Source organism: Colius striatus, chromosome 4 (assembly GCF_028858725.1).
Source record: "Colius striatus isolate bColStr4 chromosome 4, bColStr4.1.hap1, whole genome shotgun sequence".
Lineage (NCBI taxonomy): Eukaryota > Metazoa > Chordata > Aves > Coliiformes > Coliidae > Colius > Colius striatus.
The window spans coordinates 22870757-22895595 of record NC_084762.1 but is presented as its reverse complement, the minus strand read 5'-3'; the positions used below and the strand labels follow the sequence as shown (position 1 = coordinate 22895595).

The 24839-nt window shown below is 36.9% G+C and overlaps 1 protein-coding gene across 4 annotated transcripts in view; it reads left to right on the top strand.

Moving 5' to 3' along the window:
• Positions 1-22482, top strand: part of ADCY2 (adenylate cyclase 2) — a 200122-nt gene extending 177640 nt beyond the window's left edge. For 2 of the 4 annotated variants that reach the window (XM_061995303.1, XM_061995304.1), the window contains exons 17-24: positions 183-367; positions 1871-1955; positions 5589-5747; positions 12258-12404; positions 13552-13659; positions 16262-16376; positions 20270-20394; positions 21694-22482. In XM_061995303.1, coding sequence (XP_061851287.1) covers positions 183-367; positions 1871-1955; positions 5589-5747; positions 12258-12404; positions 13552-13659; positions 16262-16376; positions 20270-20394; positions 21694-21846 — 1077 coding nt within the window. In that variant the 3' untranslated portion in view covers positions 21847-22482. Of the gene's footprint in view, positions 1-182; positions 368-1870; positions 1956-5588; positions 5748-12257; positions 12405-13551; positions 13660-16261; positions 16377-20269; positions 20395-21693 lie in introns of those variants that run through there. The other 2 variants (XM_061995306.1, XM_061995307.1) reach the window with 2 other exon arrangements.
• The last annotated feature ends 2357 nt before the right edge of the window (positions 22483-24839 follow it).

The window sequence follows — 24839 nt, the reverse complement described above, 5'->3', positions numbered from 1 at the left end:
GTTATTGACAGTCTGTAAATCTTAATGTCCAGGGTACTTTGATTCTGTACACGTTGTGATGGATTCTATGCTGAAATGGTCGATCAATAGTTGGCTTTTATACTGGTCAGAGCATTTTATTATGTGTGATTTCCTACTTGAGACAACTTTTAATTATTTTCCATTTGATTTTTCTTTGCCAGTATTTTATATACAGCTGTATACTAGGGCTTATTTCCTGTTCGGTTTTCCTGAGAATAAATTATGAGTTGAAAATGGTGATAATGTTGATTGCACTGATGGGCTACAATGTTATCCTTCTGCACACTCATGGGCCCATGCTGGATGACTACAGCAAATTTATGTATGCAACAGTACCTGTTAGAAGGTAGGTGGATAATTCCAGTCCTTCTGAAATTAATAGAAATTAAATACTATCTATGGTAGTTCTTATGTCATGGAATAGATTTTTTTCCAATGTCTTTGGCTGTATAATCTATAAGTTACAACTTAAAATCATTGGCATGCTGCTGTTAATGTATGATTTAATGTCATGCATAACAGCATTAGAATAACATAAACAAATCTAGACAAGAGGTTTAAATCCCACACTATAAGATACAAAGTATGACTCAATTTGCATTTTTGTAATAATGAACATTAGGAAGTCATCATTAAGCTTTTACAGCCTAAGGCTGAACATAATTACAGCTGACAAAGCGTATTTGCTGCAAGCCAAAGAAAATCAGCCTCCTAAGAACTAGTACATTGCCTTAAAACTTTACAAATGGAGTCCTAGCCATTGAAAAAATCTGTAGACTACAGTTTGGAATTTTTTTTTTGCTATGCTTGTAAATTTTTTATGTTAAATTTTCAGTGAGACTGCTGAAGACTTGGTTATAGACAATATTACAAAAGAACCAGAATTATTGCACTAAGTATCACTGTACATAATATTTTTTGGACATATGCCATTTCTACTTAATTTTCAAAACAAAAAGTTGATTCTCTTCTATGTAGGCTGAGTGTGCAGTGCATATGCCACAAAAAAACCAAAAAAGAATATTTAGAGTTTCCTGTGCTCTGAGTTGCTTGAGTTCCTTGGGACACAGAGACAACCATGGAAAAGGATCCAAATTAACAAAAAGTGTGTATGTTCTTTACACTTAAATCTAAAGACTAAATAAACACACTTGTCTTTACATTTCCATTGCACTAGTGGAAAGGATGTCATGGGATGAAAAAACGTGTGACAGGTTAGATTTATCATGTTTTTCTGGCAACCTTGATTTTGCCAGTCAAGCTGTGTGTCTTGTTATTTTCCTTCCTAAGTTAAGTCTCTCACTAAGTGGCAAGTTGAGAGTGCCAGCTTCCTATTACCACTAGTGTCTTTTCTCAAAGCAAAATTTTTAATAAACTGTACAAGATCTAGATTTTGCTTCCTGGAATTCTTAGATGAAAAGACATCTTGGGGATTAGGTGCTTTGGTTTTCATTTCTTCACAGTTATTGGATATGGTCCAACTTTCCATTATGGAAGGAGTGCTATTACATTAAAAAAACAAAACAAAACAAAACAAAACTTTTTAATCTGCCTGTATAGAATATGCACCTAATTCTCTCCATTTTTAAGTAAACAAGGATATTATTTTTGCTAAGTCCTCATCTTAGTATTGGACTTCAAAGTGTAGACACAATTGCACAGAAGTAATTACTAGAAGTAATTAAAGCTTCATTATGAAGATAATAATATTGCATCAATAAAGCAATAATTAAATTGTCTTAACTGACATAACTATATAGTAGTACGAATTGTGGTTGTATTCTTCTGCTAAAGTATTTTTTGTTCTAACTTTTCAGCAGCTTGCTTTACTTACGGTTTTATTTTATAGGCCAGGAATACTGAAAGACCTGAAGACAATGGGTTCAATTTCTTTATTTATATTCTTCATCACGTTACTGGTTTTGGGTAGACAGGTAAGATGCACATTTCTCTTCATCATCTGGACACGATGCAGGCCTCCACCTGCCGCCTGCTAACTTCTCAGACATTTCTTAGATTTTCTGACAAACACCTTTATTCTGTTCTGCCCCACACCCTTGCACCACACCCAGTATGCCCTTAAATCTCACCAATAACTGTCATAGAGACTGTAGACATTATGTTGATACTGTGCTGTGACTATTGCTTGTCGTGATGACCAATATTGTCTCATAGCTTCCTAGTGTGTTCCCATCTGCGTGCATCCATCTGCTGTCTCCCTAGTTGCTTAATTACAAACTATTTTCTTCACAGTTATTACAATTTGATGCAGACATAGAAACAATGTAAAATGCATACAGAAGTGTACCCACATGCTGAGGCCACAGTTGCACTAAAACTATGACCCAACAGGAAACTACTCTTTTTATTACCTAGTTGTGCTTTATGCAGTAGAAACGTGATGTCAACAGTCTATGAAGTTGAGAGCATGTGGAAGGAAAAACCTTTCTCTACATCCTCAGGTCTGTCCATGATACATGGCTAAAAGCGGCAATTCCAGCTCACTGTGCTAGAAACAATGCAACACCTAAGACAAGGCAATCCATGTGAGATCTTACAAACAGCGTGCACCCCTATAGCCTGCAGCCTTGGGGAGGATCTTATCTCAGACTGTCTTTAAATTGCTTATTTACATTACAGTTCCCCAAAACACGACTATCATTTATTTTGACAAGTGGGACCTGCAGGTTACTGGAGAGGAAATTATTTTCTGGCAGCTTCTCCATTATTTGCTGTAGTGGGGAACATCCTTCTTGAGTTAGAAATAACATGCTTCATCTGCCTTGCTGCCAACAGTATATTAGAGCTTGATCATTTGATGACAATAGCAGAGAGTAGGGCTGGAGCACAACTGCCTCCACTTTGAAAGAGGGATATAAATACTGCATTGAACCAGTTGAGAATTTTTAGTCACTGTTAAACAAGGTGTCCAATGGAGGCAGCAGGTGCAACACCAAGAAAACAATAGAGAAGCAATGTCATCTTCACTGGTCAAGGAGAGTATGTGGGTTCAGTCTCATCAACGAGAAAGGTTGTTTTGCATACAGCAACGGTATATGTGTCTTGTTCTCTGTCACACTATCTGAGAAATTATCCTGTAATGGAGAAAGTCTTTGTTTTCAGAGATGTAGGTCCAGGATCCTTGTCATTGTTTGTGACTCTTCAGTCTTTAGTCTTTGATTTTTCTGATAATTTAGTCTCCCTTAAAGAAGAAGGAGAAAAAAAAAGCCTCTGTGTTTTCAAATAGTCTCAAGCAGAGTCTAAATTAGAACTAGAAAATGTTGTGTATTAATTTTAATCTATATCTGGCATAAGACCTGCAAGTTAAAGTTACTTTTAATGACACTGACTGGTAGAAAATAGCTGAACAAAGAATAGGGGAAGATGTGAACCTGTGTAGAGTGACATTTCCAGGTAACCTTTGTGTTAATCAGCTTATTAAATATGTCCTAAGATCTCTTCCGCAGATGCTTGTTGAGATAGTTTCTCAGATGTGCTATAATGGCTGTGAGGTGGAATTTCCTTAGCTCCGTCATCTGAACAAAAACCTACGTTTAATTTCTAGAGATCTTACGTGCTTTAGTGCTGCCTTTTGCTGCTTGTTCACTGAATGCCATAGCATTCATCTCCACTGATGGTATATCCCTTATGGTATAGGCTCTTGAGCTGCTTATCTTGACTTTCTAGACTTAGCTGCTTTTGCTCAAGAAATTACTGCTGATTGGAACCTTGGAGTTGCAATACACTATTTTACACACCTGAAGGAATGCAGGATCCTTCATGCCTCCCTGGGTGTTCCACTATGTGCACCCACTGGGAAGTGCTGTCAAGTGAAAAAGGAAAATTTTGAAACTTGAATGTCTGCAAGGCTATAAAGACTGAACGGGATCTTTAATGATATGGAGACAAAATGGGCTAGATCATACAAACGAAACCCCTCTGTTTAAATTAAGTTTTAATAAGATAGTGCTTTTTTGTTTTTAAAAGTCTGAATAGGCATTTTAAAATATGATACTTTGACTTCTTTCATTTTCAAGCAAATTATAGAGTACATTCTACTATATTTTTTATGATATCTGAGTTCTCTTTTCCATGTTTTATGGCAGTCTCAATTTCATTCCATAAATCATAGAACCATGACAACCATAAATAAATTATCTGTTTAATATTATCTCTTAAAGAAGAAACATATCATTTTTGAGAGAATTTTTTCAATGCAAAGTCAATGTATCGATACTAAATTTCAGTTTTATGTCAGGCGTCCAGTTTACTTTTTTCGATTAATGCAAATAATTTTGACATCTCAGGTTTCTTTTGGATTTTTTCTGCATGAACACAGTTGGTAGCCTTTGGATTTATCATCTCTGTGGGGAACTTAGACACATAAATGTACAATATACTTATTTAAAAGCTTGTCAAATTATTTTAATACCATCTCATTTCAACTTTCTAGCTTCAGCTGTGATCTGTGAATCTGTGCATCTATGAATCATTTTGAACTGTGACAGCCACTGTCCAATGAGAAGGACTACTCTCATTTAGGCTTTTCTAGAATAAGTTTATCATCGTAATCATGTTCCCTTGATTCATAACATAGTCTTCATTGGTATTGCATGATAGTGTTAAAGTATTGGACTACATTGAAACAGCTCTTGATTTGTATCACCTCAAATGACGTAGTCAGGACAGTGGAGGCTTTACTATAGAGATAATATCATTGAATTTACAACAAAACATTGTCAATATTGAAAAGTAGACAGAACTCCACAGAAATGCATTTTTATTCATTTTTAAACACCATTTAAATAAAATTGGATCTTCAAAACTATGTATATTCCAAGAATGTTATATATTTCCATGTAGTTCCAGTTATTGTTGAGGCTGTTAAAAACAATTATGAAAACTCTGGGACAAAAAGAAAAGAAGAATAAAGTATTATAGAACGCAAAGTAGAAACAAAAAAACAATAAAAACAAAAAAAACCAAAAAACCAAAACTGGGTTGTCCCAACTGAGCCTTTTTTGATAATGATTTGATAAACTAAAGGCTTTTTATATCAATAGGCTGTTTTTTCTTGTACTGCCCCCTTTTCACCAGGCTGATTGCATGACATAAGTTAAAAGTTGGTAAAAGTAAGGGTCTTCCTGAAATGCCTATTCTTGGAAATGAAATTTTACACTTCACACATTATGTTAAGTTGCAAGCCTGTAAATTGCTTCTATAATAATGTTTGATTTCTGCTATGAATTTCTACAAAAGCCTGAGGACAAATAAATCAATCTTCCATTTTGGAAGGCACCTTGCAACTTTATTTTTCCCTGTGTCTTTGTATAGGCCTTTGCAGGGGGAGGTGGGGGAGGAGTGTGAGTGCAATTTATAACTTTGTATGTCACATAGTGTGTGCTTCAGGGCTTAAGTTTGATTTCTGTGGGATCTGGAATTGTGCTTGAGCAGCAAAATAGTAACGTTGTAGGGGTGGTGTACTGTGCTTATTTTGTCTCTTAAACCTGTACTTCAGCAGGACAAGATGCCTATTGTTTCTTTACCTCTGTGTCCTCTTCTAACAGAATGAATATTACTGTAGGTTAGACTTCTTGTGGAAGAACAAGTTCAAAAAAGAGCGGGAGGAGATTGAAACCATGGAGAACCTAAATCGAGTGCTTCTGGAGAATGTGCTTCCAGCCCATGTAGCTGAACACTTCTTGGCAAGAAACCTGAAGAATGAGGTCAGCCATCTCTGTATATCCTCTGCTCTGTAAGAATGCAGTGTATCTTGGTTAGTAGTTCATGCTGGTTTGAGTAGTAGGTCCATACAGTGAGATTATAGATGTACAGTCACTTTCATTCTCCCTTACCTACCTGGAAGGCTTGCTGTACAGCACTGAATGCACCTGAGTACATTGGAGTAAAAAATGTGAAATTATCATAAGTTGCAATAGACTTTGACTTTCAAAGAAGGGTAGAAAACGGGTGAGAAGGAAGAAGGGTATGGTTGAATCCACATGGATCGGAATTTAAATCGTATGCATTAAGATGTTTTTTCCTTTGTGGTCAGAGTGGCACTGCATCGAGGTCCTGATTTTTTTTCTGATAACTGGAGACCTTGCTTACTCGAGTCAGAAGTAACCTTTTCCCTGAAACAGTGGCTTTGCTGATTCTGGGAAGCAGTTCTGGATGCTGAACTTACCTGTTTACTTACTTCTTAGAGACCTAATCCAAGCACCAGAAAAGTCAATCAAAAGACCCCTGTCAACTTTGGTGGAAATTAGATCTACTTGTAATATTGCTTTAAAGTTTTAATAATAAAAAAAAAAGAATAAAAAAATGAAAGCATTTAGAAACAGTAGCAATTCTAGACATCTTAAATGCAATAGTTTAATTACTTGTTCATGCCAAACAATTGTTCCAAAACTGACGTAAGAAGGGAGAAGACAGCTTTAAGGATTCGAGTAAAAAAAAGGCAATGTTTTCCTTTTCGCTATGGTTTGCATTAAGCAGTACTAATCAGTACTTTATATCACTATTTTAGTATTACCTGCAAATATTCGTTTGGTAGCTAATACAGAATGAAAACCGCTGTGGAGTTCCTTTGAATCCAGTGAAGACCTTGGCTGGAAGCCAAGTTGGCTCAGCTTCAGTTCTCAGCTGAGGCATTAAACACAGCAAACCATCAGGAGATTGCTTTCTCATTTATGTGCTGTTCCACCTCAGTTCCCCAGCAAAGCAACACCATCTGCTCACCTTTGTATTGGCAACTGGATTTGTATTGTCACTCCTCAAGATTCTTAGGTTGGAATGAGCTTTCATAAATTTAGCGAAGAAGAGAAATTGTAATGTGGGGAATTGTCCAATCTATTATGTCAACTGAAATAAAAATTATTTTACATTATTTTAGTGGCATCCATTTAAAATAAAAATAATTCCTTTGTTTATTTTTAAACACAGTTTTCAAAGAGGTAAGAACCTTTCAAATCCTTGGAAGTTTTCAGGAACATAAATATCTGTTTTGTCTTCAGATTCATTTCAATGTCAGGAAGGATGTGTTGAGCCCTAAAGGTCATTCTGTATGTGTATTTGTGTGTATGCACCTAAGAATACCTTGGGAGAGATCAAGCCTTTGTTTTCTTTGTGTAGATATTTAGGTGAACAGATACTGAATTGAAATTTGTCTGTGTTTTCCTTAGTTGCAAATATTCACATTAGTATGTTCTTATGTCTATTCTTTTCTGTTCAAACCAGATTTTTAGATGAAAATTAATCTAATGGATGAACAGTCTGTTTTAGAATACTGCTTCTTTTAAAATTCTATGCCTGCAGTTGAATGAAGAAAAGTAAAGACAAAGTGTGTTGCTGAAGAACAGGCAGTGGGCATGAAGTGGAGGGAAGTGTGTGGATGAATGCTAACTGGGAGTATTGAGACTGTACTTTTAGACAACCAAGAAAGGTCTTTTTCTTAACAGGATACACACTGACTAATGCTGATACGTTAAAAGCAAAGTTACTTCAGAGCAAACTGTAATAAAGTTTTGTTTGCTTTAGCAGAACCTTCGGAACTGGGTTTCTGCTTATAGTCTACATGCTGGGTACCAAACAGGGTACGTGGCAGTTGAAAGAGAGAAAGATAAGAACAAATATCAAATGAAAAGCAGGAAATGGGCCAGGATTAATTATATCTGTACCTAGCTTGTACAGCATTTTCCGTATGCTGTTGGCATCCAAATTACCTATTAGTAAAAAGTGCTCAAGAGCTTCTGTGCTGCAAGCTAACTGGCAACCACACCACTGGGCAGGCAGAATCCTGTTTTGTTAACTACAAGGTGTAGCCAGCACCCTACTTAGAGTGGAAATTCTGACCCAGAGAATATGACTGCCATCCCTTTCCAAGAGGAAGAATGAGACCAGTTTGCCTCCTTCATCTCTAGAATATTTCCAGGCACTACAGGAGAAGAGGGGACAGTAAGGAGAGACAAAAAATAGAAATTCAGATGTTATCAATGGGGAAAAAAAAAGAAAAGGATTGACTGCATAAGAGAGGATGATCTTAGTTTTGCTGAAAGAAGCAGAGCCATTCCTTCCTGGGATTTAATTTTCTCATTAAACATTTTGGAGAATACTGTTTCAAGATAAAGTTTCATAGGAAAATTAAGAGACCCCATGCCACAGCCTTTCTTATTATGAATGATTAAAATAAACTACTTGAAAAGGCCTCCTTAAAATTCTCTGACATTTATTGTGACAGCCACAGTTACTACTCATCTGGTTATAAAAAGTGCCATTTCTTGTTTTTTTCCATGCTGATACTATGCCATAGAGCATTAATGGGGATGGATATTACCCCAGTATGAGAGAGGAATAGAAATAGGATGCTGTTGTTGAGCTCCAGCATCTGACATGTGTTTACATAAAATGTGTTCATTTATTTTTGAGGTGGAGGAGAGGAAGGAGTGATAACTCTCATTATAGAAAAAGAAGATTGTTGTCTGTACTTGTAATAGTCAGGTATGCAACCCCGTGTTACAGGTTGATTGTCCCCATGCCAACCTGTATGGTGGACAGCCAATAGCATAACGCACACTGGTCTTCACAACTGCACTTCTGTTTGAGTCTCTGTGACTCTTTTTTGCTTGGTCATAGTTCCCTTCCTGATGATTATGCACTGTGCAAGTTGGCATGATGTATTCTGGACAACATTTCTGCTTTCAGGGAAGACAGCAAAGGCTCTTCCTAATTAGAGTAGCTAATTAGAGTTTGATGTTTCCTGTCTATAAGACAGACATTTTTTTTCAATGGCAATCATAGTAAGACAGGAGTTGCCATCAGCAGTCCAGCCAACTGCAGGGCCTAGGCAGTATCCAGTGTTGGATACTTTAGGTTTGAGGAACAGCTTAAGATTACTGTGCTCTTCACCTTTCTGCTTTTACCTGTAAATGTAAGAGTACATTTTGCTTCTTCAGATGCTTTTTATACACTTCTCAGCTATGCATTTTTCTAGTATTCACATAAGCATTCAAGTCTTTAACTCTCTAAGCTCTTGTCTTTCATATTGTTGAGTAGCAATGAAATATATATTTATGTATCTCTTATGCAAAACATTTTTCCTTATTCTGCTCTTAAATGACCTATTTACCTTCTGGATTCTCTCTTACGAGGTGGTAAAATGAAACCATCTTCTACCATCTCTGCTTCATATTATTCAGTAATATCATGTGCTTGCATCATACACTGGTCTCCTTTTCTTGTAAGTGTTCAGTTGTAGCCCCTAACAGATCTGTATTCTTATAACTCAAAGTTATATTTTCATATAAATCTTTACATGGTGTTGGTTTCTATTTACTGTTTCAGATATGGAACTGTCCCAGAATCACCTCTATGCCAAGATCTGTCTGTTTCACAAGCTTTACAATCATCAGTAGTGTAATTCTGGCACTTTTTACATTCTCAGGATGCAAAATCAGCAGGATTCAGTAAAGCAAATGAAACAGCTGCTATATAATGTTTATTTGTTAAATTAAGCCAACTTTTTAAAAGGAATTAACAGAATCCCTAGGACAATGGAATTGCGTGCGGATATTAATTGTGACTGGATTTAACTTACTGAATTTTTCAAGTGAGTGGAAATATGAAAAAATTTCATCTTTTAAAAAATACTTGTTGCAGATGTATTCAGCTTATTTATTTTGTCAGATTGAGTTTCAAAAGTATATATAATAATCCATGGTTTAGGTATTAGTTATCTGCATTCTGCTCTTGTATCTTCCTCTTTTATACAACACCGTGAATTTCCCCTATATTTGGGATGCAGTCCTCTTTTAATAACCAGCACCATGCGTGTGGTTTGAATTCCTTCACCTAAAATTGAAATCGAGTTACAGAGAAGGTGACTTGAGGAAATAGAAAGCTGAGTTAACCACAGACTGTTATCTCTCTACCTATTCTGCTAACTTACCTATGAAAAGCATTCAAGCCCATCACATTTGACTATATTTATGTCAGTGTTACTCTAGGTTCAGTGTAGATATGCTTGAGATCAATTTTAAGTAGGTAGATGAGAGGCAAAATGCAGACTCCAAGAAGCTAACCATTTGAGGATTAAGCCTATTAATCTTCTTTACTGATACACTGAATTAATTTTAAGCTACTTTGAGTATATCTGCACTGTGTCTGGATGTGTGCATATTCAAGATAGCAGCCAGTGTATGTCACCACGGTATTACAGAGCAGACCTGGTTTAAAGTGGGGGAGATTGGAGCAAAGAGACGTCATTTTTGGCCTAAGCTTCTGAGTCGAGTAATCTTGTATAGTTTCAGGCATTCCTCTTAAGTGCCTACATTAGGAAATATTACCTCTTAAGCCTTTTTTCTATAACTGACTGAGAGACAAACATTATCTGAGGTGATTCTGCCCATCTGTCATTATATTGACCCTCCAGTTAGGCACATCTGCTGTACTGACAATATAGGACACAGAGGATGACTGTACTCTCAAATTAAACATTTCAGTCAGATGCTTAAATTACCTAAATTCAGTTAGCATCATCCAGTCAAGGGAATTCCCTGTCCTCACCATTTGATTGTTATAAAGATTAAATTTGTTAACCAGGTGTTTGTTGAGATGCATAAAATAGATGGCAGAAAAATATTATCACAATATTGGTTCTTCATGAAAGACTACGTTGGCAAGAGGGCTCAGGAGATCTAGAACTCCTTCCAAGTTTAGCAGCAAATTGCCAGGGACCTAATTTTGTTTAGTTGCTAACATGACCTGCACAATCAAGTCACATTAAAGTGATATTGATCTTGTATATATGGCTGTAAGCTGGATGTCAGGTACAGATAGGTGATTCCAACCAGCTCAGCTTTAAGAATGTAACTAATTATGGTAAATTGCAAAGGTATGTTCCATCCCTACTGCTTAGAGACATGGTGATACTCTGGATGTGGAATCCTTAGAAAATAAATTACAGAATGATAGGGATTGGAAGGGACCTCGAGATCATCTAGTCCAACTCCCCAAAGGGGCAGAAAAATCTAGTAATAAATCATCTACTTCCTCCAACTGCCTGTGTTCCTCCCTGTCCACCGTTACTTTTCACTTTTGCCCAGAAACGTCCCTCTTACCTGTTCAGGGATGAGGCTATCAACAGTTTTTCCATAGTTATACCATTTTTAAGTTATGCATTGCAAATAGGGATTCATTGTATACAGACACATCATATTCTTCCAAAAACAAATATACTGCCAGTAAAACTGAAAAAAAAAGCTTTGCTAAGTAAAAAGAGAAATAACGTCTGATGCTTCTTGAAACCACAGAACAAATCTTATTCATCATATTCACCTAAGTACTGAAATATTTGTTTTACTCAAATAGTAACTTGCAGAGAATTTGTCTTTATGGTACTTTATAGCATCTTTTATTGCTATAGTTACCTTTGTGAACAGATACCTTTTTCCCCCCCAAGTATTAATATTCAAATATTAATATAAGTATTCTTTTTTTTTTTTTGAGATGTGAATTTGTTCTGAAAGACTATTCTAATGTTTAAGGGCAATAGAGAGGAGACTGAACGGGGAGGGGGAGAAGTGGGGGATGATATGGTAATTTTTAGCACCAGAATCTTCTTGTGGAGCAGAGGTGCTCTCATTTCAGAGGTCACAGAAGGTAGTGGAGAATCTGACATAAGTAAGTTTTATTTCAGATGACTTCTTTCGCTTTGCCTCAGCTCCTTGTTATGGAAAAGAAATGACAACTATTTTGTCCTATTAGGCATCTTGACATTTTAGATTAGGGACTATCAGGATTGTGTTGCATTATGCATTTGTAGTGCATCGGGCTTGTGATTTTGGTTCTTGTAATTACAATAACACACCTAGTTTCAGCCATGCAAGCCAGACCAAATCCTCTTCCATGAGAAATCTGAGAAATGGGCCTTATCTAATAAATTAGTGAACATTTTATGTTTATGGAGTTAATTTTCAGGAGGAAAAAAAGTAAATTACTAAAATACGAATGTGTTGAGTCTTTGTAACAAACAAATTTATACACCATTTAAAATCAATAAATGCAAAATGCAAAAATGCAAATGCAAAAAAATACACAACCACCATCTTAAGGCATTCTGACCACTGCGACATCTCCCTTTTCAGAACCAAAATACTACATATTAATAAAGGAACTTTTATTTAGAGCTAAGTATGACAGATTTTTTTTCTCTGTTCCTTTTTTTTTTTTTTGGACAGGATCTGTATCATCAGTCATATGACTGTGTCTGTGTCATGTTCGCCTCTGTTCCGGATTTCAAGGAATTTTACACAGAATCTGATGTAAATAAAGAAGGTTTGGAATGTCTCAGGCTGCTAAATGAGATCATTGCCGACTTTGATGACGTATGTACTTCTAACAGTAATCGACATATGGTTCAATCTTTATAACTCAGGGTATGCAACAATAACCAAAGGTACTTGAAAGGGAGAGTGGAAGAGCAGTTAAAAAAAAATGTGTGCCTAGTCATGTGGAAATTACTTAGAGGGAGTATCAAAGGGAAAAGATATTTATGTGGGATAAATCAGTTATTGATCTGACATCATACTCAGTTGTTTTTCATTTGCTATAATGGGAACCCTATGTGTATATCTGATGGAGAAATGTTTGCCCTTTAGCTGCAGGTTATGAGGCAGTTAAAGGCCGTATACTAACTACAGTTTCTAAATACTAGTGCCTAATACTAGTGCCTAGTATGTAAATCTATGTCCCCAAAAATGACACAGCTTTGTGTTACACCTGATCTGTGTTGGTCTCATTGTATAAAGCATTGATCAGTTAAAACTTCAGTGACTCAAAAGATCTACAAATTTTAGTATTCCATTCTCTGAATTTTCAAGCAAGCACAGAGTGTGCCTTAGAGATGGATTGTGAAAAGGCAGTTATAAAGATCTCACTGAGAACATTATTTGTCTTAAAGAAGGTTTGGTGTTGAAGGTACCAGGAAAAGGTATCAAGAACCTGTCATGACTCAGAGAGCACAGTCTGGATTTGCAGATCTGTAGCTATAGAGGGTATTTTAGTAGCAAGCCCATTTGGAGAACATTGCATGTCCATAACAACCTAGGATATGAACTAAAAACCTTGGGGTTTAGTCCCATTGGCATGGACTCCATTGGCATGGAAGAGATGCTTACTTTCAGAAAGCTGCTTAAAGCTTAGCTGTTGGTTCACATGGTGACTCACTTCCAATATCAAATGAGTGCAAAGTCTAATGACTCTTAAAAGTTGTATGTTCAATAAGATGCAATTTATTCTCATTACTATAAATTTAGTCTCCTTATAATAAAAAGATATTTTACCAGGAAGAAATTCCCTTTCTTTGGAGGCTGTAACCATTGTTTTATCCATCCTTAAGCCCTTCATCCAATATGTATTTGTGAATCCATTTGGGGTCTTTATAGAGATTGTTCTAAGAATTCACACTCTGAATGCTGTTAGAGTAACAAGGCTACTGACCTGAATAATGAAAAAAACATTCTTGTTTTACAGTTATTGTCAAAGCCAAAGTTTAGTGGAGTTGAAAAGATAAAGACCATTGGAAGTACTTACATGGCAGCAACAGGATTGAGTGCTACACCCAACCAAGAACAGTATCAGGTACAGGAAAATGTTCCTGCTTAATTAAAAGAACTTGTTCAAATGAAGGCTATATTTCTCTTCATTAAACTGCTGGTTATGTATAGTATTGTGGCCTAGTTTTTTCTTGTTAACTTAGATTGTATTGTACTGGACAAATGTATACTTTTGTTTAGCAGTGTCTGTGAATTATTGTTCTTCACATTGTGGTTTGAAAATGCCACCTCTGTATTTGCTAAGTCTAAAACAGGCCTTCTGCTCTAAATATAATACAACATTTTATGCCTACATGCTGCTGGAGAACTGCATTTATAGAGTGTACAAAACACTGCAATAATGAGCATTTTCCACTGTAAACTGAGAGGTCTGAGTAGCTGAACTAACCAGGCTTAGCACTGAGAGTGTATTCCTTTTTTTTCTAGTTTACTTAATACGGTAGCAATTCGTAACTTTTAAGCAAAGTCCTTGCTTTTACCATGAGTACTACGGTGTAGCAGGAGAGACATGGCAATAATGACTCAACACATTCTCTGCTAAAGATTAATGTGCTCTTGCCAATCTTGTGTTCCTTCTAGACAGACACAATTAACACCTGAACTATAGACAAGGATACTGAGAACAAGAACAACAAAAAAGATTATTTTAAATTAGCTCAGACATTTGCTACAGGGAGGTGAAGGGGATCAAGGAAATGCAGAACTGTAGACTGGAGATGATGTGACACATAGGAGCTCAATCACAACTAAATGTAGTGTGTGCAGAGGAAGAAATATTTACTGTTTACTTCCACAAACTGTGAATTAAGAGATCCAAATTTTAGTTTTCCTTTGGTGATTTCGTACACATTTTCAGAAGAAATCCACCAGAAGTCATCAGCTTTCAGTCCAGATGCCCAAAGATGCACAGATACTGCAGTCCCTAGTGACTAACTGCTAGGCATACTGCTGGGAAATGCCTCCAGCTTAAAACAAGCACCCAAGGAAGACTTAAGAGTCTAAGGAGGGAGTCTTAATACATCACTGAACAGGAAGCCATCTGTCTTAGCTGTGAGTACACTGCAAAGGAAGTAAGCTTCATTAATCTAAATAGCTGGCTCTGGCAAGCACCATTATCTAGGCCAATGCATCTACTCTATGAATCGTCTCCTGAAGTTGTCATCTGTCAGTTTCTTCTTTCTCAATAAATAAGTAAGATTCGGTCATTACTCATAGAGATCAGTGAGCCCATCCATTAAGAAATCATTCTGTTGTCAGGGTCCTACTTGAGACTGTGGGAGCTCGAAAATCAGTTTTCTCTTCAGCCTGAAGGAACTCAAAACCATTGCTTAGAAATCAGTCACTTTTGTTGTATAAGGAGATACTAAGTCTGTGGCCTTTGTAAATGTGTCATGGTTTAACCCCAGCCAGCAACTAAGCACCACATAACTGCTGATTGACCTCCCCCTCTGCAGTGGAATGACAAGGAAAATTGTAAAAAAAAAAAGGTGAAACTCGTGGATTGAGATAATAACACTCTATTAAATAAAATGAAATAAAATATAATAACAACAGTAATGGTTACAATAATAACAGCAATGTAAAGGAATATAGCAGAGAGAGAAATAAAACCCAAGGAAAACAAAAAACCCAGACCCAAGTGATGCCTAGTGCTCCCCACCTATTGACCAATGCCTGAGCAGTGATCTGCCCCTCCCCACCAACTCCTCCCAGTTTATATACTGGGCATGATGTCCTATGGTATGGAATAGCCCTTTGTCTAGTTTAGGTCAGCTGTCCTGGCCCTGTTGTCTCCCAGCATCTTGTGCACCTACTTATTGCAGAGCAGGATGACAAGTAGAAAAGGCCTTGAGACTGTGCAAGTACTGTTCAGCGATAACCAAAACATCTCTATGTTATTAACGTTATCCTCAGCATAAGCCCCAAACAGAGCCCTGTACCAGCTATTAGGAAGAAAATTAACTCTATCCCAGCCAAGACCAGGACAAAGGGGTATAAGCTCTGAGATAGTAAATTAGGGGACAGAGGATGGGCTGCCTTCTTCCTCTCTTCCTCTTGTATTTTGTTAATTTTCAGGTCTATTAAATGTTCTCAGAGGTGCTTGCTTATCTATCAGATGAGATAAATGGAGGAACTTTTAAAACCATGAATTTCACTGGATCTTAAACATTGGCTAGGGTGCTGAGCTGTGCACAGTGAGAGAAAGGAGTCTCTCTGGGAATATCTACAAGCATTATTTATTATTAAAGAGCATAAAACAGAAGCAGACACTAGAAAAAAATAATGAACAAGTCCTAGGCACACATAGACATTGGGTGCTTGTGTAATTAGCTGATTAGTTCTTTGACAATCAAAACATTAGATCAGGTATGTTTTGGATCTGTCGTCTCTAAACTAACTGATTCTGTACATAAAATGTATTTTGGTCTATTGGCCATCATTTGATCTAACTGATTTCAGACAGGGCACCGTCTTCTACATTACTTTTCTTCTGCTGCCTGCTGGTATTAAAACGTCCCTCAGGGTTTAAGAGATTTCAGGTGTTTAGCATATTTTGGTTGTATTCTCACAGCAACTAAGGCTAAGGAAGATTATTTTATTCTGTTTATTTGTCTGTTTAAATTCAGGAACCTGAACGACAGTATATGCACATAGGAACCATGGTGGAATTTGCATTTGCATTGGTGGCAAAACTGGATGTCATAAACAAGCATTCATTCAATGACTTCAAGTTACGAGTAGGTATGTGTCACAGCATAGAAGAGAGAGAATTCAGTGTGAAGTAGCAGCTGATTAAAGTGCTAGCAGAACTGACCAAAAGGGCCCTGAAAGTAAATAGCATCATTTTTACGTTGTTTAAAGGCAGCCTACATGATATCACCTGTTAACTGTAGCTGCTGTTGTTGCAGGGACTGTTTTGAGGCAGAATTCAGAAAAAGGCAACATTCCTAGGTAAAGAATGGTTGAAAAAATATATTCTCAGTGTCAGACAAAGGATGGTATTTATCTTTTTTATTATTCTGTGGTTGTGGATAAATAAGAGCAAAGATGACTAATTGCTTATGTTTAAAAGTTTATATTTTGTCTTCTAATTGCCTCTACTTGTGTATCATGGTATTGCAAAAAAAGAAATAGCTGTAGTAAGTCATGGAAAGGATGATGAAATAGATGAATAGATGAATTCAGAGTTCAAAAACCGTATGTTCCAAAATTTTTCTTTCCTGATAGCAGTACGCAGCAGTTTTACAATGCAATATGTAATTTGGAAATTGTGACATGAAAGCAGTAAATAAATATTAGAAACCTATAAATTCTGTAAACATGTCAGAAGTATTTGATTTCCACCAGTTATTCTCCTGTCTTGTCTTTTTCTTGCTGTGCTGCTTGGTTTTCCTTTCCGCTGCCCCTCTCATGTTTATTTCACAGTGCCACCCACTGGCAAAACTTCCGATCTTCTGAGTTGAAATAAATTCCTTAAAGCACTCCTTTGTCAGTATGTTTTGAATTCCTTGCTAACAAAATGGCACAGCAAATCTGAAGTATGCTTCCTTCTCAAAGTATTAGAGAACTTTGTGAGTTTAAAAGACATATAAAGACACCATATTTATGCATAGAATAAAAATTCTCTTCTTGCCATAGAAGACATGCCACATGCAAGCATTCTTGTAGCAGCAGTGTCAGTACAGATGAAGAGCTGCTGAGTGTCAGGGCTAAATCTGCAAACTGATTAAAGCAATACTGACTCCTTTAAGGTGGGGATCATGAACCAAACTTTATAGGGGAAAAAGAAGATACTTATGATTTTTAAAGTGTTTACGTTCCAGAGAAATCAGACTCTTTTGCTTCATGAAATGAGGAATTATTAAATCTCTAAAGGCACACAGGCCCCAAACTAGCACATTTGCCACCTTAATACAATATAAGCACCACTGAGATCTTCACTACCCATCTTGACTTCACTTCTTCTCCACTTCCTACCACCATATGAGCATGAAAGCATCTGGTATCTGTAACAATTAGAACCACAGAAACATTTGAACCTGTACCTCTGACATAGTCCCCACTGGACGTATTTAAACCCACATTGCCCTTTGTAAAAGTCTTCCTCAGCCAGCATCTAATCTCTAATTGTTACAACTCACTAGATCCTCAGCTTTCAGTCTTCATTTTTCTGTGAGTATCTGAAAGGCTGGTTGTGTTTTAGAAGGTACATGGCCTACTCAGATGTTGTCAGGCAAGGGAGAGGAGCACCTCTGAGGTGTTCTTCCTCTTCTACAAGCTAAGATGCTTGGTTTGTTAGATGAGCTCGGATATGCTTTTGCAGCAACTTTTGTGCAGGTACTGCCATTTTTCAGAGGAGAATAGAGGCTGATATGTTGTTTTCTATATGGCTTCATGATTAGAAAATTTGTGTGTGTTGTAGGTGAACTTAATCTAGTTCCTGATTTCAGCTGAGACTGCTCAAGGATGTGAATACCTGTTCTCTGGAGAGTGCCATGAGCCTAGGCTGTAGGGTACTTTGGAGTGAGATACTCTGTCCTGATGAACAGTATTTGCCTTTTTGTGGAATAATTAGACGTTGCTTTGGATACAAGAAACAGATGGCATCATGCTCCATTAGAGCATTCATTTGGACAGAGAGTACTACGCTTCCAGCCTTGCCTCAACAAACATTCACATGTGTCATGCGAAACAGACCTGCACTGGCAGGAATAACACAGAGCAGCACATCCCAGAATGAGAGGGTGGCCAGAACACATTCCTAAGATATATGGATAGAAGTCTTGAAGGAGAAGGGATCCAAAGATAGCTGTCCAGCCCCTGAGCTATTATTTAAACCATCAGCGGTTTTAGTTCAGGAAGAAGGTTAAAAAAAATCACATTCTGCCCATTGCATTTTGTAGGAAAGTCCCACTGTAGTGCCCTAATTTCTGGACCATGGCAGATCATAGGGCACACATATCTCTTCAGTATTCCCTACTAGCTAGCTTTGGCTACTCAGCAAGTAGCTTTTGTGGATTCCACTCGTAGGTCTCTAGTGCTTTCCACATATTGGTTGTTATAAGATGGGAAGACCTACCCATGGCTTGGTTCTTGATGCAGTGTTGCAAGGCCTAAATCCCTTTGTGCTTGTAATCCCAAACACTTAGACAAATATTTATCAGATTCTATATGGTATCCTTTAGAGTTTGCGTATTTCTCCAGTTTTCTAAATTTAACTGCTACAGTCACTTTTCCCAGGGTTTCCAAGTAGGCTTATAGTGTGGTTGCTACCCCATACTCCCATGTTCCATGTGAGCTCTGAGATGCCTCCCTGTGCTACAATCACACTTTCATCTTGCTGCATAGATACAACACTAGTGATAGTTTATGTCAAGGAATTAATAGAAGTCAGTTATGGTCTATTGATGTGGAGATAACTTTAGAAATCCACACTACTCACGTGTCCAGGTTTTACTTCTCACTACATCTAAACTGATTTTCCTGCTCATTGGTAACAAATACAGTATATTGGACATGGGTTAAAGACAGTGCTTTTGTTTTTGACTCCTGATTTCCTCCCCTGATATCAGAGTACAACTCACTCCCTTTACAGACGTAACAAAAGATATAAACTGCAAGATAAATAATGCCCAGCATCTAATGACGGACTACACTACGTTGTTCTTCACTCTTGCAGTGTGCATTTCAGAGCTGTTACTTTGTTACTCATACTCCATGCTTAATCAAATTATTTGAATATATATATTTATATTGCAGTTACTTAGGACCACTCTGTGGGCAATTCAGCCTTCAGAATAAGGCTTCAAATCCTTCCAGCTCATTCACATTAGTTTGTTCTACATTTAAGAAGCAAAGAACACCATAAAAGTCATTTATTTGTCAATCAGCTCTTGCAGAGAGAAGGAGCCTATTTTCACAAGTAGACATGAAAATAAATTCTTGTATTAATATAAATATTTTAATATATATGAATAAATACATATGCATTTATTAAAAAGAATTAGTTCTTTTCCCAGAGGCTCCCACTCTCCTGTAGCATGTTCCTCATGCTATCTAATAAAGACAGCAGATTATTAGGATACTAATGGTTGAAAATATCAAATTTACTAAGGATGGGAGAGAGCTGTAAAACAAAGATGAATTAACTTTTGCATTTTTATAACTAACATTCTCCTGCTGTAAATGGTTGATAAAACAGTTGTGAACAGGCTGTTGGTTGCTGTGCTTACTAATCATGGGACAAATACCATGTTCATTGACTTGGTATGTTGCCATAGAATCATAGAATTGTTTTAATTGGAAAAGACCTTTAAGATCATCAAGTCTAAGCACTCACTTCACACTGCCAATCCTGTCACTAAACCATTTCCCTTGGCACTTCATCTGCACATCTTTTAAATATCTCTAGGGATGGCAACTCCACCACCTCTCCTTGGCAGCCTGTGCCAATGTCTAACAACCCTCTCGGTGAAGATATTCTTCCTAATCTCCAATCTAAATCTCCCCTGGCACAACTTGAGCCTATTTCTTCTTTTTCTATCACTTGTTACTTGATTACTTGTTACCTGATACACTATGTGTCCTTGTTTGGTGGATCTTCATTCTCAATGATTAGTTCTGATGTTTTCCAGGTATAAACCATGGACCTGTAATAGCTGGAGTAATTGGAGCTCAAAAACCACAATATGATATCTGGGGAAATACAGTAAATGTGGCCAGTAGGATGGACAGCACTGGAGTCTTAGACAAAATACAAGTAAGTCTTGATTTTGTGCTAGTATTTATCTTAATACTTGGGTGCCTAAAAAAATTCATATGTTTGTATACTAAACAGGTTCATGTTTTGGAGTTAAAGATGCCTACAGGAAAAAATAACTTGCCAGATTTATCTGTATATTTCAAAATAGTTGTACCTTGGGCAGGAAGTAAAGAACTGAAAGAAAATGATAGAGAAAATGAGAGGAGAATAAAATCTTTGTCTTGATCCCACAGAAGACTACAGTGGAGAAAGTCATGTGTTGCCTGGAAAATGCAACCTTAGATTAAGAGAGGATTTGAGAGAAATCGCATTTCTATTCTGTGAATTTCTAAAATCATAAAATACTAGCTCTCTGAATAGCATTCCTGATGTTATTTCTAAGTAAAGGAAATTACCATAACTGCTGTAAATCAAGTTAAATTCATAAGCAATCATGTAACTTTCCTTTTAATGAGCCATGCTGATTATAGACTATTGTCTGTGTAGATTATAGATAGATCTGTAAGGAAAGACCTCCAATTTAATAACTTTCCCGTGATTCCATGGTTAGGAATTGCATTTGAAGTATCTGCCTAGTATGCTGCCTAGCACTTTGGGATCCCAGCATGAGACTGAGAGCACTCCATATCTATGATTGAGGCTATTCAGAGCTAAATAATGGAAAAGTAAAGTTACCAACTGTTGGTCAAAACTGAAAATAGAAGGGATTTCAAAGCAATGACATCTACAAATAGTTGCTTGCTTCATGAAGAAACATAGACAGTCTTAGGCAATTGATGCTGTTGAACAACTTCTGTCCTAGTGGGCTTTCACCTAAATGGCAAAACTGCCTAAAATTTGGTTCACTGTCAGTTATGTGAGGAACTGGCAACTGCAGCTCTGACAGATGATGCTAATGTTTTGCTATCACTTCATTCACACAGCCTTGGTATTTGCAAAAAGATGGGGAGGCTTAGGTCCACCAAAATTAAAAAACAGGTCCTGAAGTTGAGAAAAATGCTATGAGAAATGTTGTCCCTAGTGCCATTTGTGTATCCCAAGCCCTGTATTTGCAGTCCTAGGCACAGAAACAGTAATACTGAATTTGATATTTGATGTGAACGATTAGAACGGGCATTCAGCACCAGACTGTTTGAAAGCTCAGGTGCTGGAACCTCACTTGAGACCTTTAAAGGCCTTATAAGCATTATAACAAAACTCTTACAATTGCTCAGAACGCAAGTTCTCTTCACACTCTAGAAGAAGATTTAGCTTTGCTCTGTTGTCAACACTGGTTGTATTACTGTATTGTTGCAGGTTACAGAAGAGACGAATAACATTCTGCAAACACTGGGGTACATGAGCACTTGCAGAGGAATAATAAATGTAAAAGGAAAAGGAGAATTGAAGACATACTTTGTACATACTGAAATGACAAGATCCCTTTCACAAGGGAATGTGGCATCTTGAAGGTGCTGGTATGTGTCATCAATACCATCTTTTTAGGAAAGTATCACGCATTTTTAACTGCATTTTGGCCCTTAACATGCGTGCTATTTTCTGATATGTGGCACTTATTTTAATATGGCTGCAGAATAGTTCCATGAGCCATCAGTTTGCACCTTTGTGTTCAAGGACAGTTGCGACGTACGCTATAGGACTGGACGATTGTACTGCTACATGCACTGTTCTTCAAAGAAAAGAAAAGAAGGAATAGGAATTAAAAAGAGTTAAGTCATCCTGAAAGGACTAAAAAGAGATGTTAGTGACAAATGCAGGAGAAAAAAAGGCAATAAAGCTTGGGGTGCATACTATTTTCTGATGCATGATGTTTTCTGGAAAACACAGTCGCTCCCCAATAGTGTCCACTAATCTGGTATTAAAGTATACAGTATTTGTAAATAAGTTTACTCTGTCCACACATGATTTGGATGTGAACACCAGTTGTATCTCATAGCCAGGGACATGTTGGGTGGCTTGCTGACATTCTTTCTGAAGAGAGAACTAACAATGCTGAAACAGTTTTGTACGAACGTGTCAAATGTTTTGAAGCTATTGTCTTTTGTAAGGTTAATTCATTAAAAGTTTCTATGTACTTTGTCTTACTGTTGCTGTCTCTCAGTTTTGCTTCCTTCCATGGCTTCTGTCACTCCAACACTGTGCATCCTCAGTTGCTGCCATTGCTACTTTTTATTCAGCAGTCAGATGTTGAAGCAGGCTGTGGCCAGCTATCTCAATAGCCCTATCTAAGACTTGCTATTGCTTTTCAGAAATTTAATCACCTTTCTTATCTTCAGTCTTGGGTGGCATCCCAGGCATTTTTCAGTCATTTACTCCCCAGGTGGCACAGAAGACTTACCTCAAATCCATAAACATAAGCAAAGTAGGGGCTGTTGGAGACAGTAGCAGCATTGCTACTTTGCAACTAGACTGCAATGCTTAAAGAATAACTAGGAGAAGCTGTACAAGGAAAGAAAAGTTTTGTTTTGTTCCTTGACAGCCTCTTTTGCCCTTGCAAGCCTTTCACTTAATCTTTACGGTGCCGGTTTTCATGGGATATTTAAAAGAATCATTGGGACATAAGACCATAAGATATTAAAAAAATGCCATTTTATGGATATTCAAGATTAATTTATGGCCCACTGAATTAAAAAATATTACACTGGCAGAGTTTCACAAAGGAACCAGGTGAAAGACTGAAAAAGCAGAGGTAATTGTACAACCTATGGTCCTTTAAAGCATAGACAGTAAAGATTAATTTTTTATTAGCTATAATCAGTATTTGAAATTAACATATTATTTTAGTCATAACATCTTAACAAGACTAAAATTAATAAAATCATCCAATTTACAAAATAGCATATAATTACAAGATTGTTTTCCCACTGATACCATATAAATTTTAGAAGTCAACTCATGTACTGTTAGTTCTGGCATGTTATGGAAATGTTAAAATGTATTTTGATTTCTCATTCATGAAACATATATTTACATTTATATTGCACTGGTGTCCTTTCAGAAGGAGTTTTCAAAATTGTAGGTCACAAATAAATGGCATCAGGCCACATTCTCATCGAATTTACTCACAGCAGCCATATGCCCATTATCAAATTGGAATGGCAGTAGATTTCAAAATGCCTACATTTCCAGTAAAAGAGGCAATTGGAATTTTTATCCCTTTAAGTTATTCTAGAGCCAAGTGCAAGTTATTTCACATATGTCCAACACAACACACTTGATATCTCACTTCTGATCAGTAACTCTCAAGGTAGGTGCTCAGTCTAATAAAATCTCATTAAAAATATTTTGTCTTTACGATTTCTTCCTTTTAATTAATTAAGCTGACATAAATATTTTTTTAGTCTAATGAAAGACTTTCCACATAGCTCACATGGCAGCAGAAACAATGTCTCAATCATTGCCTAGAACAAGCTATCATCACTTATCTATTGTGATGAAGGTAATGATGCTCATACAAGAATGTAGAGAAGTAAGGGATGCTTGTTCAAGGATGCACACAGACAACATAGCACAACCAACAGGGCTGACTCAAAGCCACCTCTCATTTGCCTTCTACTTCCTCATATATCCTGCTTCCACCCATGTGATCACACAGGGCTCAATTGATTAACACACAGCACTTGTTCCTAATAATTGGAAGCAACTTGCCAGCTGCATCTGGCTGGTCCAAATCGTATTCTTTCTCAATTAAAACACGTACCCACAATCTATCACAGAATCATGGAATCATAGAATAGTAGGAGTTGGAAGGAATCTTTACAGATCATCTAGTCCAACCCTCCTTGGTAAAGCAGGTCCACCTAGATCAGGTCACACAGGAATGCATCCAGGTGGATTTTTTAAACTTCCAGAGGAGACTCCACAACCTCTCTGAATGCTTAAAACTTCTCTTGAATCCCCCTCTACACTTACTATAGATTTGATCTAGGAACAATTAAAAAAAAAATCAATCTCTTAGACTTTCAATGTACTCTAGGCCTTTAAAATCATTCTGGTATTATCTCTGGTCAAAGCAATTATTTTTTACTATGAATGATAAACCCTTTATGTAAAGTTTAGATTCTACTGTCATACCTACGTGCAACTTTCAGGTATAATATGTACATTCAGGGCTTTGCTTTTCATTTGTATTCTTGCACATCAGTAGCAAACCTTGTACCTAACTTGATAGCTTTGTTTCTGTGTTTTTTATAAAACTCAAACAATATAATATTTCTGTAAGTCATGAAAAATCAAAACATTTGAATGGCCATGAGCTGGCTGGTTCAATGAATTATAAAGAAAAATGTGTACATGCCCCTCCAAGAGCATGTTGAAAATGTCCTCGTTTCGAGCATGCATGTTTCATTGGCGTTCTCTCAGTTTGTAGTTGCATTTAGATTCTTGCAGCCAAATCCTACTAAAGAACAAGAAAGTGGGCAAAAGATGATTACACATGCAGT